Source organism: Salvelinus fontinalis, chromosome 27 (assembly GCF_029448725.1).
Source record: "Salvelinus fontinalis isolate EN_2023a chromosome 27, ASM2944872v1, whole genome shotgun sequence".
Lineage (NCBI taxonomy): Eukaryota > Metazoa > Chordata > Actinopteri > Salmoniformes > Salmonidae > Salvelinus > Salvelinus fontinalis.
This window is the reverse complement of record NC_074691.1, coordinates 32,618,387-32,636,322: the sequence shown is the minus strand read 5'-3', so window position 1 is coordinate 32,636,322 and position 17,936 is coordinate 32,618,387. Positions and strand designations below refer to the sequence as shown.

The window sequence follows — 17,936 nt, the reverse complement described above, 5'->3', positions numbered from 1 at the left end:
AAGCAGGTTCTAAATAATAGGAGGAATGAGAGGAAAGCTATAAGGAAAACAATGATCTGTAGCTGGGAAGAAGAGAGCACGTAGAGTGAAGAACAATAAACACAATGAGAGGTTTGACTTGAGGTGATATATGGCAGGAATCTCTGACGGAATACTCTGGAAGCACATTCCAGTACAGGTTGGTATCTAGTATAGGCTGTCTAGGTATTTAGTACAGGCTGTCTAGGTATTTAGTACAGGCTGTCTAGGTATTTAGTACAGGCTGTCTAGGTATTTAGTACAGGCTGTCTATGCATTTAGTACAGGCTGTCTAGGTATTTAGTACAGGCTGTCTAGGTATTCAGTACAGGCTGTCTAGGTATTCAGTACAGGCTGTCTAGGTATTCAGTACAGGCTGGCTAGGTATTTAGTACAGGCTGTCTAGGTATTCAGTACAGGCTGGCTAGGTATTTAGTACAGGCTGGCTAGGTATTTAGTACAGGCTGGCTAGGTATTTAGTACAGGCTGTCTATGTATTTAGTATAGGCTGTCTAGGTATTCAGTACAGGCTGGCTAGGTATTTAGCACAGGCTGTCTAGGTATTCAGTACAGGCTGTCTAGGTATTTAGTATAGGCTGTCTAGGTATTTAGTACAGACTGTCTAGGTATTTAGTATAGGCTGTCTAGGTATTTAGTATAGGCTGTCTAGGTATCTAGTATAGGCTGTCTAGGTATCTAGTATAGGCTGTCTAGGTATCTAGTATAGGCTGTCTAAATATCTAGTATAGGCTGTCTAGGTATCTAGTATAGGCTGGAGTGGAGTGGGATGGTAGTAGGATATTCAGTCCTCTATTGCCTCTCTAGGTTGTCTTCTGGTAGGGTCAATCTTCCATACAGATATATTTAACTTAGGTGACTGTATGGGTCCACTGTCTGTGATGTGCAGCCTCTCACCATGTTCTCTGCTGTCTCTTCTCTGTCTGTCCCGGTGTCTCCCTTGCCCCGGCAGACGACAGATGACATAGTATCGTCGGCGGAGTGTTCCAGCGATGACGAGGATCTGGAGGAGTGTGATTCCGGACACGCAGGTGGGATGGGTGTGTGTCGAGTTGTGCTTGCTCAGACCTACCAGTCTATTTTTATTCCTTTGATTGATTTGCAACCAAAACCAAAAAAAGAGGATCGTTCTCCTCTAAGCATCAGGTCCCATGGGAGCCTAAAGTGTAACTTCAGAATACTTCCTAAAAGCACCGTGAGATACAGTAGTAAGAGTCTGAGGGTTTCCGCTATATGTGGAAAGCTGAAAGAGCTCCAAGCACTTTGAAGTTGATGAAAGTAAATCCTTAGCAGACCCTCTGTAGAAAAGTCACTTTTGAAGTTATATTTATGCTCCAAACTCTGAGTAAATGTATTCATAGTTTTACACACCCACATATGTTATAGTGTTATAGTCTGTATAATACAGTTCGATTATAGTCTCTGATAAAAATTACACTTATCTGTGGGGCCTTTGGTCGTTAACATGGTTACAAGCGTTAATACTAATTTTTTTCTCTCAGCATTCAAAGGAGAGAAAACTTTCAATCAAAAAGTACCAAATTAGTATCAAGCTCCATGTTCACACTGATGCTTCAAAATGTATCTGTCCTGTTTTATATGGTTGACATGTTTCTTGCTGTGCGTGTGTGTGCTTCTTCTCGACAGAGGATACATTTTGAGATGATTTTTGAAAGAACAAAATGCTTTCAGCATAGATACTGTGATATGTAGCAGACTAACTACAACAGACCCAGTCCTCCCCCTCTCCTCTCTTTCTCCTGTTTGTTCCTTTTGTTTCCTTATACGTTGGAGGTTTGCCTTACCTGAAACATTCTAATAGACAACAGATATCCTCCGACTTTTTCTCTCTCTCCCGCTACACCACACATAGTTGTCACCAGGTTGAAGTGAGTTATAACTCTCAGTAGTGTCAAATAATAATGATAACGCATAATGCCAGAGCTGAGCAAGAAGTAGATTTTAAATGGAAACGTATCACTTGTTTTGAGACAACTTGGGTTTAGGAGCGGTTTGCTGCATGTTAACATTAATGATACGCTGTCTGTCATGTCCCCAACAGAGCTCAGCCCCATCAGAGCAGAGCCAATCATATTGTCTGTCATGAGGATAATACATCCAGATACACTCCTACTAGTCCTGAGAATGAATAACTACTAACAAATACTGTCTGATACACTCCTACTAGTCCTGAGAAAGAATAATTACTAACAAATACTGTCTGATACACTCCTACTAGTCCTGAGAATGAATAACTACTAACAAATACTGTCTAATTGACTCCTACTAGTCCTGAGAATGAATAACTACTAACAAATACTGTCTGATACACTCCTACTAGTCCTGAGAATGAATAACTACTAACAAATACTGTCTAATTGACTCCTACTAGTCCTGAGAATGAATAACTACTAACAAATACTGTCTGATACACTCCTACTAGTCCTGAGAATGAATAATTACTAACAAATACTGTCTAATTGACTCCTACTAGTCCTGAGAATGAATAACTACTAACAAATACTATCTGATACACTCCTACTAGTCCTGAGAATGAATAATTACTAACAAATACTGTCTAATTGACTCCTACTAGTCCTGAGAATGAATAACTACTAACAAATACTGTCTGATACACTCCTACTAGTCCTGAGAATGAATAATTACTAACAAATACTATCTGATACACTCCTACTAGTCCTGAGAATGAATAACTACTAACAAATACTGTCTGATACACTCCTACTAGTCCTGAGAATGAATAACTACTAACAAATACTGTCTGATACACTCCTAATTGTCCTGAGAATGAATAACTACTAACAAATACTGTCTGATACACTCCTACTAGTCCTGAGAATGAATAACTACTAACAAATACTGCCTGATACACTCCTAATTGTCCTGAAAATGAATAACTACTAACAAATATTGCCTGGTACAATGTGAACCAGCATAGACATAAACTACCCAGAACAGACATTCCCATTCAAGTCACCGTTCTGTGGTTGGTCAATGTTCCGGCAGACTATTGAATATTCAAACTCTATGACTATTGTGTGAAGGGCCTCTCTCGCTCTCCCCTCTCCTGAATCTCTGTGGAAGTCATTCTCCCCCTCTCCTCCCTCCTGTGGAAGTCATTCTCCCCCTCTTGCCTCTCCTGTGGAAGTCATTCTCCACCTCTCCCCTCCTGTGGAAGTCATTATATCTCCCTCCCTGACCCTCCTGTGGAAGTCATACTCCCCCTCTCTCCCCTCCTGTGGAAGTCGTTCTCCATCTCTCCCCTCCTGTGGATGTCATTCTCCCCCTCTCTCCCCTCATGTGGAAGTCGTTCTCCACCTCTCCCCTCCTGTGGAAGTCATTCTATCTCCCTCCCTTTCCCTCCTGTGGAAGTCATACTCCCCTCTCTCCCCTCCTGTGGAAGTCGTTCTCCACCTCTCCCCTCCTGTGGAAGTCATTCTATCTCCCTCCCTGTCCCTCCTGTGGAAGTCATACTCCCCCTCTCTCCCCTCCTGTGAAAGTCGTTCTCCACCTCTCCCCTCCTGTGGAAGTCATACCCCCCCTCTCTCCCCTCATGTGGAAGTCGTTCTCCACCTCTCACCTCCTGTGGAAGTCATTCTATCTCCCTCCCTTTCCCTCCTGTGGAAGTCATACTCCCCCTCTCTCCCCTCCTGTGGAAGTCGTTCTCCACCTCTCCCCTCCTGTGGAAGTCGTTCTCCACTTCTCCCCTCCTGTGGAAGTCGTTCTCCACCTCTCCCCTCATGTGGATGTCATTCTCTCCCTCTTTCCCCTATTGTGGAAGTCATTATCCTCCCTCTCTACACTCTTGTGGAGGTAATTTTCCTCCCTCTCTCCACTCTTGTGGAAGTCATTTCCCCCCTCTCCAGTCCTGTGGAAGTCATTCTCTCCCTCTCTCCCTTCCTGTGGAAGTCATTCTCTCCCTCCCTCCCTTCCTGTGGAAGTCATTCTCTCCCTCTCTCCCTTCTTGTGGAAGTCAATCTCTCCCTCTCTCCTCTTGTGGAAGTCATTCTCCCCCTCTCTCCCTTCCTGTGGAAGTCATTCTCCCCCTCTCTCCCTTCCTGTGGAAGTCATTCTCCCCCTCTCTCCCTTCCAGTGGAAGTCATTCTCCCCCTCTCTACAATCATGTGGAATTCATTCTCCCCCTCTTTACCATCCTGTGGAAGTCATTCTCTCCCTCTCTACCATCCTGTGGAAGTCATTCTCCCCCTCTCTCCCTTCCTGTCGAAGTCATTCTCCCCTCGCTCCCTTTCTGTGGAAGTCATTCTCCCTCTCTCTCCCTTCTTGTGGAATTCATTCTCCCCCTCCCTGTGGAAGTCAGTCCCCCTCTCTCTCTCTTGTGGAATTCATTCTCCCCCTCCCTGTGGAAGTCATTCTCCCTCTCTCTTCCTTCTTGTGGAAGTCATTCTCCCCCTCTCTCTTCTTGTGGAAAACATTATCCCCCTCTCTCCCTTCCTGTTGAAGTCATTCTCCTCCTCTCTACTGACCTGTGAAAGTCATTCTCCCATTATCTCTCCTCCTGTGGAAGTCATTCTCTCCTCTTGTGGAAGTCATTCTCCCCCTCTCTACCATCCTGTGGAAGTCATTCTCCCCTCTCTGCCATCCTGTGGATGTCAATCTCCCTCTGTCTCCCCTCCTTTGGAAGTCATTCTCTCCCTCTCTCATGGATGTTATTATCCCTCTCTCCCCTTCTGTGGAAGTCATTCTCCTCCCTCCTGTGGATGTCATTATCCCCTCTCTCCTCTCCAGTGGAAGTCATTCTCCCCCTCTCTACAATCATGTGGAATTCATTCTCCCCCTCTTTACCATCCTGTTGAAGTCATTCTCTCCCTATCCACCCTCCTTTGGAAGTCAGTCTATTCCTCTGGAAGTCAATCTCCCCCTCTCTACCATTCTGTGGAAGTCAATCTTCCCCTCTCTACCATCCTGTGGTAGTCAATCTCCCCCTCTCTCCCCTCCTGTGGATGTCATTCTCCCCCTTTCTCCCCTCCCGTGGAAGTCTTTCTCCACTTCTCTCTCGTCACCTGTGGAAGTCATTCTCCTCCCTCCTGTGGAAGTCATTCTCCCTCTCTCTTCCCTCCTGTGGAAGTCATTCTCCCCCTCTTACCCCTTATGTGGAAGTAATTCTCCCCCTCCTGTGGAAGTCATTCTCCCACTCTCTCCCCTCTTGTGGAAGTCATTCTCCCCTCTCTCCCGTCCTGTGGAAGTCATTCTCCCCCTCTCTACCATCCTGTGGAAGTCAATCTCCCCCTCTCTCCCATCCTGTGGAAGTCATTCTCCCTCTCTCTCCCCTCCTGTGGAAATCATTCTCCCCCTCTTTCCTCTCCTGTGGATGTCATTCTCCCTCTCTCTCCCCTCCTGTGGAAGTCATTTTCCCTCTCTCTCCCCTCCTGTGGAAGTCATTCTCCCCCTCTTTCCTCTCCTGTGGATGTAATTCTCCCTCTCTTTCCCCTCCTGTGGAAGTCATTCTCTAGCGATCTAAAAAAATGTAATAGTGGGCTGTCCTTCCAAATGCCATCATAGAACACTAATTAATTCCAAGGTAATCTGCCTAAATGTGCCTGGGCTAATTATCAAACATATGTTCACTTTTTTCTCAGCACAATGTAAATCAGTTTTCATTAATACCAACTGAAAACGATGTATTGGTCTATTCTGTTATCCCTGGTAGGAGATAATGAATCAGCGATTCGGCTTAGATAATGATATATTTCATTTAATGATTTCTATATTTCCGTATTGAAAGAGGTTTCTGAATATGTGTGCAGTGGATAAGGAAGTAATTCTACAGTTTACAATCTCTAGAGCTTTGTAACCTTATGTCGTATCGTTGGCTAAAGGAATTGTGATTAAGGCTTTTAGTAGGAATGTTTTTTTTTTATGTGGCCCTTAAGATTTTATCTGTAAAGCAATGCATATGATAGCTTTATGTTATCTCAATGCATATGATAGCTTTATGTTATCTCAATGCATATGATAGCTTTATGTTATCTCAATGCATATGATAGCTTTATGTTATCTCAATGAATATGATAGCTTTATGTTATCTCAATGCATATGATAGCTTTATGTTATCTCAATGCATATGATAGCTTTATGTTATCTCAATGAATATGATAGCTTTATGTTATCTCAATGAATATGATAGCTTTATGTTATCTCAATGCATATGATAGCTTTATGTTATCTCAATGAATATGATAGCTTTATGTTATCTCAATGAATATGATAGCTGTATGTTATCTCAATGAATATGATAGCTTTATGTTATCTCAATGAATATGATAGCTTTATGTTATCTCAATGAATATGATAGCTTTATGTTATCTCAATGAATATGATAGCTGTATGTTATCTCAATGAATATGATAGCTTTATGTTATCTCAATGCATGAAGTTGTAATGACTTTGTTTACCTAAGGACATGGCGGACAGCTTGAACAATTTAAAAGTTTAACTTCCAAAACTTAAATCCCAAGTATTCTCAGAAGCAAAAGTTTGAGTAAGTAAGTTCAGTATATTCTGAACTTGTCAGTCAGAGTTTAGTTAACTTGGAACCCCCTCATGGAGGCATACTGTAGGGGTAACAATAAACTACATTTAGTCATATACAGTCATACATGCATCTCACTATGTAGACACAGACATTCATACCCTCATTCTGCCCCCCCTGCTTCAGGTTTTATGAACAGTTGCATGACATTGTTTTGTTTTGTTTCTTTTATGTTTGAATCTTTTTATTTTCCATAGTGAAGTGTATTCTGGACATCTCTCCTCTTCTGTACCCTTTCTGACTTACTGTTCTTTTGCTTATGATTTGAGTTGTCCGGACTTATTGATTTTTTTGTTTTGTTGATTTTGTTCTCCTCATCCGTCCATCTACCAGGATAGAGCTGATCCCTCCCCTTTGCATCATCTTGTGCCGCATGATATCTTGGTGGATGAAAGTGAAACAAGAGTACTCCTACTCATCTTCTTGTTGATGTTTTCTGTGCCATTATTAAAGGCTGATTCTGAAACATACCCTATTTTCCATTTACAACACAGGAAATGAAAGGCAACAAAATATTTTCTTGCCATCGTACTTTTTTTGGGCCTTGTGCAGGCTACCCCATTCTGTCTCAAGAAAGTTGTGTCTGAAAGAATGACTCCCCGCCCGCCCGCCCGCCCGCCCTCCCCTCACCCAACCCCAAGCCTGCCTTCTTTCTCTCAGCCTTTCTGCATAAACATGTCGGTTTTGAATGCAGATGGCATAAAAATTATTTTATTGCCGCAAAGTATATCTGTTTTTCTATTCAATATATGTTGCTGCCAGTAGAAGGCATTTGTTGCATGTCTATACAGTAGACTACAAGACTAACTACCTCGGTGACTCCTCCTCCTTCTTGCTAATGCATGCTGGGATTTGATTGGCGGCCATTTTGTGTGCTTCTACCTCCACCTACAACTCTGCTCTCAGGTTAACCTTGCCTCGCCCTGCCCGGGGCAGCAGTGATGGGTACCCCGCCACTGCTCCCCCTCCTGCTTCTTGTCGTGTTGGTTACCGTGTCTGTAGTGTTTTTGTGTCTGTCTGTGTACGTCTGCCAACCTGTTGTGTCTGTTCTTACTGTTTGTCTGTGATTGTTTTGTCTATGTTTGAAAACTGTCTAAACCTGAACCTACCCTCTGATCCTGAGAGAGTTCCACAAGAAGGCAAATAAGGAACATTGCCAAGAATATTCTACACCTGCGGCTGACTCCATTTCAAGAACCACAGTTGTGCTATGTACCAATTCAATGAGTAGATGATAACATAATTAAGCACATTTCCCCTAACTAACTTCCTTATCAACCAACTCTGTCAGATGTAAGTCACTTGACTACTTGACCAATTGATTGATCAACCACGACATCCACATGCTGTTCAGGTGTCTAGTGAAACCTCATCATTATTCTGCAGGTAATCAGTCACTTTGGTTAGGGAACTAATTCTGCCTTGGCTTGTCTTAGCGATTCATTGCATTTTGCATTTACATTTTAGTCACTTAGCTGACAGTCTTATCCAGTGCAACATTAGCAACATTGTACGTTATTCTTCAAAGAAGAAAAAGAGCAGAGCGACAGGTAGATAGTTTACTTCACAACAGTGTCAGTCTAACAACGCCCCCATAAAACAAAGACATCTAGCAGCACAAGACAAACCACATGCAATAAAACCTCATGAAATGTTACTACATGAGCATTTAGATTAACGACTGATGAATAGGCCCTGTAATCTAATGGAGACCTAACCTAATAGGCCCGGTAATCTAATGGAGACCTAACCTAATAGGCCCGGTAATCTAATGGAGACCTAACCTAATAGGCCCGGTAATCTAATGGAGACCTAACCCAATAGGCCCGGTAATCTAATGGAGACCTAACCTAATTCTGCATGTCTCTTTAACACGAGGCGGGAGGGAAAACAGGGGTGATGAAACCAGTGGAGAGAGTGAACTATGAGAGGGGTAGATCAATGACTCCCTCTCTCAACTAGCTGTGTTGCGTCGGGCCTTGGTTGGCTGGCTCTGGCGTTGTTAGGTCCCATCGGGCCGGCTGTCACGTCAATGCAGGCCCTAGATCAGTTTAAAGGTTATTCAGCTGGCACATGTCAATGGAGTGGGAGGGAGAGCTTAATGGCCAGTCGACAAATTGACCGGCATACGGGACTCGCAGGGCTGCGTTAGGACGTCGTGGCTGGCTGGAGGATGCCAATTTAAAATGCAGGAGTGCACCCAGCCAGCCTCATGATGACGAATTAAGACCTATCTGCCACACTCTCCTGTAAAGGGACAGGACACCTGACAGAAAAACATCCCAGATATACTATACAGTGCCTTCGGAAAGTAATCAGACCCCTTGACTTTTTCCACATTTTGTTAAGTTACAGGCTCATTCAAAAATGTTTTACATTTTAAAAAAATCCTCAGCAATCTACACACAATATCCCATAACGACAAAGCGAAAATGTCAAAGCAAAAACCAAGCCATGAGGTCGAAGGAATTGTCCGTAGAGCTCTGAGAGGATTGTGTCGAGGCGCAGATCTGGAGAAGGGTACCTAAACACTTCTGCATCATTAAAGGTCCCCAAGAACACATTGGCCTCCATCATTATTAAATGGAACAAGTTTGGAACCACCAAGACCCTTCCTAGAGCTGGCTGTATGACCAACTGAGCAATCGGGGGAGAAGTGCCATGGTCAGGGAGGTGCCCAAGAACCCGATGGTCACTCTGACAGAGCTCCAGAGTTCCTCTGTGGAGATGGGATAAACTTACAGAAGGACAACCATCTTTGCAGCACTCCACCAATCAGGTCTTTATGATAGAGTGGCCAGACGGAAACCACACCTCAGTAAAAGGCACATGACAGCCCGCCTGGAGTTTGCCAAAAGGCACCTAAAGACGCTCAGACCATGAGAAACAAGATTCTCTGGTCTGATGAAATCAAGATTCAACTCTTTGGCCTGAATGCCAAGCGTCATGTCTGGAGGAAACCTGGCACCATGGTAGTGCCAGCATCATGCTGTGGGGATGTTTTTCAGCAGCATGGACTGGGAGACTAGTCAGGCTCGAGGCAAAGATGAAAGGAGCATAGTACAGAGATCCTTGATGAAAACCTGCTCCAGAGCGCTCAGGACCTCAGACTGGGGCGAAGGTTCACCTTCCAACAGGACAACGAACCTAAGCACACAGCCAAGACAACGCAGAAGTAGCTTCGGGACAAGTCTCTGAATGTCCTTGAGTGGCCAAGACCTGAAAATAGCTGTGCAGCAAAACTCCCCATCCAACCTGACAGAGCTTGAGAGAATATGCAGAGAAGAATGGAAGACACTCCTCAAATACAGGTGTGCCAAGCTTGTAGCGTCATAGCCAAGAAGACTCTATGCTGTAATCGCTGCCAAAGGTGCTTCAATAAAGTTGCTGAGTAAAAGGTCAGAATACTTATGTAAATTTGATTTTTCCATTTTTTATTTGAATTACATTTGCAAACAATAAAAACCTGTTTTTGCTTTGTCATTATGGGGTATTGTGTGTAAAAAACACAATTTAATCAATTTTAGAATAAGGCTTTAACCTCTCTTGGGTACGTGAGACGTTAGCGTCCCACCTCTTCAACAGCCAGAGAAACTGCTGGGCGCCAAATTCAAATACAGAAATGCTCATTATAAAAATTCAGAAAACAAAACATATTTTACATAGGTTTAAAGATTAACTTCTTGTGAATCCAACCACGGTGTCGGATTTAAAAAATGCTTTACGGCGAAAGCATACCTTACGATTATTTGAGAACATAGCCCAGCAGACAAATCATTACAAATAGTAACCAGCCAAGTAGAAGAATTACACAAGTCAGAAATAGAGATAAAATGAATCCCTTACCTTTGATGATCTTCATATAGTTACACTCAGCAGACATTAATTTACTCAATAAATGTTCCTTTTGTTCGATAAAGTCTCTTTATATCCAAAAACCTCTGTTTTGTTTGCGCGTTTTCTTCAGTAATCCACAGGCTCAAACGAAGTCAAAACAGGCAGACAAAAAATCCAAATTGTATCCGTAAATGTCATAGAAATATTTCAAATTATGTTTATATTCAATCCTCAGGTTGTTTTTAGCCTAAATAATTGATAATATTTAAACCGGACAATAACGTCGTCAATTTAAAAGGTAAACAAGAAAGGCACTCTCTCGGTCTTGCGCATGAAAAAGCTCTGTGACACTTTAGGGTCCACTCATTCAGACTGCTCTTACTTCCCCATTTTCAGAATAGAAGCCTGAAACAATTTCTAAAGACTGTTGACATCTAGTGGAAGGCATAGGAACTGCAATTTGAGTCCTAAGCCAATGGATACTGTAATGGCATTGAATAGAAAACTACAAACCCCCCCCAAAAACGACTTCCCGAATGGATTTTTCTCAGGTTTTCGCCTGCCAAATCAGTTCTGTCATACCCACAGACACTATTTTAACAGTTTTTGGAAACTTTAGAGTGTTTTCTATCCAAATCTACCAGTTATATGCATATGGTATCGTCTGGGCCCGAGAAGCAGGCAGTTTAATTTGGGCATGCTTTTCATCCAAAATTCCGAATGCTGCCCCCTACCCTAGAGAAGTTAACCTAACAAAATGTGGAAAAAGTCAAGGAGTCTGAATACTTTCCGAAGTATTTGTACACCCCTTAATGTGTGTACTCGGCTGTTTCAATCACATCCGTTGCTGACAGGTGTATATAATTGAGCACACAGCCATGCAATCTCCATAGACAAATATTGGCAGTAGAGTGGCCTTACTGAAGAGCTCAGTGACATTCAACGTGGCACCGTCATAGGATGCCGCCTTTCTAACAAGTCATTTCGTCAAATTTCTGCCCTGCTAGAGCTGCTACGGTCAACTGGAAGTGGCGTTTTTGTGAAGTGGAATCGTCTAGGAGCAACAACGCCTCAGCCGTGAAGTGGTAGGCCACACAAGCTCACAGAATGGGACCTCCGAGTGCTGAAACGTAGCGTGTAAAAATAGGTCTGTCCTTGGTTGCATTACACACTACCAAGTTCCAAACTGTTTCTGGAGGCAACGTCAACACAATAACTGTTCGTAGGGAGCTTCATGAAATGGGTTTCCATGGCCGATTAGCTGCACACAAGCCTAAGATCACCATGCACAATGCCAAGCGCCGGCTGGAGTGATGTAAAGCTCGCCGCCATTGGTCTCTTGAGCAGTGGAAACGCGTTCTCTGGAGTGATGAATCACGCTTCACCATCTGGCAGTCCGACGGACTAACCTGATTTTGGCAGATGCAAGGAGAATGCTACCTGCCCCAATGCATAGTGCCAACTGTAAAGTTAGGTGGATGAGGAATAATGTTGTGGGGCTTCTTTCCATAGTTCAGGCCCCTTAGTTCCAGTGAAGGGAAATCTTCAGAAAAGAAAGAGAAAATAAATAGAGAGTGAAAGAAAGAAAGAGAAGAAGAGAAGAGAGAGGTGGACAGATAGAGAAGAGAGACGGGGACAGATAGAGAAGAAGAGAAGAGAGAGGTGGACAGATACAGAAGAAGAGAAGAGAGAGGGGGACAGATAGAGAAGAAAATAAGAAGAAAGGTGGTAAGACAGAAACTGCTGCTCTGAGATTTTCATCATCATCCACACTGCATCTGCCTACCTTCGGATGCTGAGGTGGGTGGTGAGGACTGTTATGTTCTGACGCATCCTACATTACTCTGCTTCTGTCTCAACATAGACCACTTTGTTTAAAGGATGACGTCATAACAGAAGATGTTAGTAAATAACGCCGCTTCTCTTAGATGTATGCTAGTGAGATTCACCTCAAGGTGAAAAGACAGAAACTTGTGCATGTCTAGTTTGTGCCCCATAGATGATAGGATCAGTGTGCTTTGCTTGGTAGAAAGCTCAAACTTTCCCACGATGCACCTGTATATTATAATAAGCCCAGGTGCAGTATGTCCCTTGAAATACTCTGTTAGAAAGTGTTGTGTTGTTGGTCTCGCTCTCTCACTCTCTCTCTCTCTGGTAATCATCTCTCTCCCTGCCGAGCCAGAGTTGAATGAATCTGCTGTAGTAGGCCTCAGGCACAACGGGATTTAAGGTCTGAAAACGACTACTCACACACAATCTTTAGCCAGCCCTGTAAAATCCCACTGAGTCAGTCACTGTGGTCGCGTCTGGGTGAGTGCCTGTGTGCTGCCTGCCTGTCTGCCATCTGTCTCTCTGTGCTGTCACAGCCGCTAAAACCCGTCGCGCTGCCTTCCTGATGGGACTCATCTCTATTCCGAGGTCTTAGCAAACGCTGGATGGACACGGAGATTAGTCAGAAAATAAAGAGACAAAGAGACAGGAAGAGAAGAGTGAGGGGGACAGGAAGAGAAGAGAGAGGGGTACAGGAAGAGAAGAGAGAGGGGGACAGGAAGAGAAGAGAGAGGGGGACAGGAAGAAAAGAGAGAGGGGGACAGGAAGAGAAGAGAGAGGGGGACAGGAAGAGAAGAGAGAGGGGGACGGGAAGAGAAGAGAGAGGGGGACGGGAAGAGAAGAGAGAGGGGGACAGGAAGAGAAGAGAGAGGGGGACAGGAAGAGAAGAGAGAGGGGGACAGGAAGAGAAGAGAGAGGGGGACAGGAAGAGAAGAGAGAGGGGGCAGGAAGAGAAGAGAGAGGGGGACAGGAAGAGAAGAGAGAGGGGGACAGGAAGAGAAGAGAGAGGGGGACAGGAAGAGAAGAAAAGAAGAGAGAGGGGGAAAGGGAGTAAGACAGAAACTGCTGCTTTGAGATTTTCATCATCATACACACTGCATCTGCATACCTCCGGATGCTGAGGTGGGTGGTGAGGACTGTTTTGTTTAAGCTGCTTTTGTCTCGTCTAGTCTGACGCATCCTACATTACTCTGCGTCTGTCTGATCAAGGACCACTCTGTTTAAAGGACTATGTCATCACAGAAGACGTTAGTACATAACACCGCTTCCCTATTTAGTCTGGGGGGGGGGGGGGGGGGGGGGGTCTGAGAGAGAAAGGAACTGACAGGTCAGGGAGTTGTGTACCTTCAGGGTTACTGTACTAAAGGAAGCGATGCTTAACACAAAGCCCACAAAGACCCAATCTTGACGTTAGTCCACAAACCAACTCCATCTTGACAAAAGTCCACAAAGCCCTCCATCTTGACATTAGTCCACAAAGCCAGTCCATCTTGACATTAGTCCACAAAGCCCTCCATCTTGACATTAGTCCACCAAAGCAATCCATCTTGACAAGAGTCCACAAAGCCAGTCCATCTTGACATTAGTCCACAAAGCCAGTCCATCTTGACATTAGTCCAAAGCCAATCCATCTTGACATTAGTCCATAAAGCCCTCCATCTTGACATTAGTCCACAAAGCCAGTCCATCTTGACAAAAGTCCACAAAGCCCTCCATCTTGACATTAGTCCACAAAGCCAGTCCATCTTGACATTAGTCCACAAAGCCCTCCATCTTGACATTAGTCCACCAAAGCAATCCATCTTGACAAGAGTCCACAAAGCCAGTCCATCTTGACATTAGTCCACAAAGCCAGTCCATCTTGACATTAGTCCAAAGCCAATCCATCTTGACATTAGTCCATAAAGCCCTCCATCTTGACATTAGTCCACAAAGCCAGTCCATCTTGACATTAGTCCACAAAGTCCTCCATCTTGACATTAGTAAACAAAGCCCTCCATCTTGACATTAGTCCACAAAGCAAATCCATCTTGACATTAGTCCACAAAGCCAATCCATCTTGACATTAGTCCACAAAGCCAATCCATCTTGACATTAGTCCACAAAGCCAGTCCATCTTGACATTAGTCCACAAAGCCCTCCATCTTGACATTAGTCCACAAAGCCAGTCCATCTTGACATTAGTCCACAAAGCCAGTCTATCTTGACATTAGTCCACAAAGCCCTCCATCTTGACATTAGTCCACAAAGCCAGTCCATCTTGACATTAGTCCACAAAGCCAGTCCATCTTGACATTAGTCCATAAAGCCAATCCGTCTTGACATTAGTCCACAAAACCAGTCCATCTTGACATTAGTCCACAAAGCCCTCCATCTTGACATTAGTCCACAAAGCCAGTCCATCTTGACATTAGTCCACAAAGCCAGTCCATCTTGACATTAGTCCACAAAGCCAGTCCATCTTGACATTAGTCCATAAAGCCAATCCGTCTTGACATTAGTCCACAAAACCAGTCCATCTTGACATTAGTCCACAAAGCCCTCCATCTTGACATTAGTCCACAAAGCCAGTCCATCTTGACATTAGTCCACAAAGCCAGTCCATCTTGACATTAGTCCACAAAGCCAATCCATCTTGACATTAGTCCACAAAGCCCTACATCTTGACATTAGTCCACAAAGCCAGTCCATCTTGACATTAGTCCACAAAGCCCTCCATCTTGACATTAGTCCACAAAGCCAATCCATCTTGACATTAGTCCACAAAGCCAGTCCATCTTGACATTAGTCCACAAAGCCAATCCATCTTGACATTAGTCCACAAAGCCCTCCATCTTGACATTAGTCCACAAAGCCAGTCCATCTTGACATTAGTCCACAAAGCCAATACATTTTGACATTAACAGAGAAATCAAAACAAACAGCGTCTCTTTAAGCAAACCAATTAGAATGTGCAGTGTTTGCACTGAGGTGAACCACTGAAATGTGCAACGCTGGTACTAGAGCCAACGTTAGAAGATCAAAGTGTTTACTAAAATGTCAAGGTCCTCTGGCAGGCTTTTTCTTCCTTGAGCCCCTTTCTCTCTATCACTCACTCACTCGCACGCATGCACGCACGCGCACACACACACACACACACACACACACACATACACCTCTCACAACCAGGCAGCTCCCTTTGGATTGGATGGTATGCAAAGGTTTTGTTGATCTAGCTGGAAAGCTAACAATTGCCAAAAGCTTTTAGGCGTTCAGGAATGAAGGGGTGAGTGGATAGATGTAAACAAGGACAAGACGATACAGGGCAGACGGAGAGAAACATATCCTCCTCCTCTCTGAAATCACTTAGTGAGCGACGTTACTGTTTATCCAACAGGGCAGGTAGCCGATGTCTGATGAAAACATTACCATAGCCACACAATAGGAACAGGGACACTGCATTTGAGTGTAGAGCAGACTACATTGTCTCTAGACTACACACCTAGGCTTAGGGGTGATCCAGGGTTGTCGGTTATACCAAGATATATACCGCCCCATAGATATTACAGCTCTTTCATAGTTATTAGCCTAAGCAGACAATATAATCCAATCACGTGTTTCACAGGACTATTCCAGAGGAACCAGGACTTTAGATCTAAAATAAATGTCCTTATCACGTCACAATGGGGCATGGAAAGCCCCAACTCCTTATCACATCCCAATAGGGCATGGAAAGCCACAACTTCTTATCACGTCCCAATAGGGCATGGAAAGCCACAACTTCTTATCACATCCCAATAGGCCATGGAAAGCCCCAACTCCTTATCACGTCACAATGGGGCATGGATAGCCTCAACTCCTTATCACGTCCCAATAGGGCATGGAAAGCCCCAACTTCTTATCACATCCCAATAGGGCATGGATAGCCCCAACTTCTTATCACATCCCAATAGGGCATGGAAAGCCCCAACTCCTTGAGCCCTCTTGTGGAACTTCCTCTGAACACTGTGTGTACCTGTCAAGCGAAGGCTGTTGGTTATGCATTAACATAAAACTGAACTATACATTTACTAAAAGTAGACATTCATTTGATGAATGTTATAATTTGAAGTCTACGCCACATAATGTGGGTTGTATATCACCCATGGTGTTTCTTCTTCCTCTCCGATGGGTGATGTCTGATAATAAATTGTTCTTTGCCTGAAGCAATATGCCCTACAGGCCTTGATGCAATGACCTCTAGTCACCTTTAACCCCATCCTGCCCCTCTGACCCCAGCTTGCTGTATTGTTATTGTATATTACTCTCCCTAAATGCAACTTACTTAAAGCACGCATTAACCATGAACCTAATAGTAAAAACAACTAAAATATCCGATGTCTAATATTTACCTTACCTCTCTCTGAATTACATCCAGATCGCACGCCTGTTCTGTGTTTTAAAATGACTAACAACAGATATGTATTTCATAAAGAATTAACTAATAATGATGTTATTATTATTAGTTACTACATGAAGATGGTGACAAGTTCCCCTACGAACTGTCCCTCTTCTCTATGTCTGTTTCAGTGTGTGCTTTCTGGTTGTTCATCTTTGATAGTGTGAGAATTTTAATGCTTTTAATCTCTTGCTTGCCAATTTGTATTTTTTTGTTTATTTGTACATATATGTAAATATACATACGTGGATATCTATGTTAATTACTGAAATTGCTCAAAATGACCTCTTTAATAATCTGATAATTTCCTTAGCAGTACTACTGATAGTGGTATGGTGAAGAATTCCTAAATAGGACATTTCTTCCTTTTTTACTAATGATTTTGATTGGTTAATTTAACTATGGTTGCTCTGATTGGCCACCCCAAACAAATGACCCAGTATACAATTTGACAATTTACAATTTAATTGAGAAAAAAAGTAGAAGAAAACTCAAAAATACAACTGTCCTCACCACTATTTGTTTCAACATGTTTCAAAAATGTTCTTACACTGCTACATATTTTCCTGTTATTCAATTAGCACATTTGGATTGCATTTGGACTATAATGAATTAATTGATTAATTCCACATGGCAAAGAAAGAAGTTGCAGCTTAGGGTTTGTAAAAAACTGTCAGTGTTGAGAGTGCTGTTCTCTTCTGTAGATGGGTATGTATATGCTCATGGGTTGTATGTCCCCATCCCTTCCTTACAGCCAAAAGCTCTAATGCCGCCCGGCCGCTTCGTACCACCTTTACATGGACATGGCAACTGACGTACACATTCACCCCCATCTATGTCATTTCCTACCTAGTATGTTCCTAGGTCCCCCACCCTTCTTACACTCCCCCCCCCCCCACTCCAAACCCCCTTTTACGTAGATGTTAACATATGTACAGTCATCCATTCGTTCAAAACTAATGAACAACGAAGTTAAAGTTAAGCAAAAAAAGTTTAAAAAATAAAATTAAAAAAAAGGTTTAATAATCAGACTGTAAATATTTATGGAGAAGTTACATAAAATTAGCTTTTCTCTCACAGCCAAGACTTATCTATAGATGTACAGTTTTCTTTTTTTATGAAAAGAAATTACTATTTAAAAAATATATAATAATCCTGAACAGAATGGTGAAGATTATTTTTCATGTCATGATGTGTGGATGTGTGTTTTTCCTTCCCTGTACCATCCTGTCTAAAAGATAAATA

At 43.2% G+C, this 17,936-nt stretch overlaps 1 protein-coding gene across 1 annotated transcript in view; it reads left to right on the top strand.

Moving 5' to 3' along the window:
• LOC129825670 (neurexin-3b-beta-like) overlaps nt 1–17,936 on the top strand; it is a 108,002-nt gene that overhangs the window by 85,641 nt on the left and 4,425 nt on the right. The window contains exon 7 of the mRNA XM_055885857.1: nt 989–1,067. Within this exon, the coding sequence (XP_055741832.1) occupies nt 989–1,067 (79 nt within the window). The remainder of the gene's footprint in view (nt 1–988; nt 1,068–17,936) is intronic.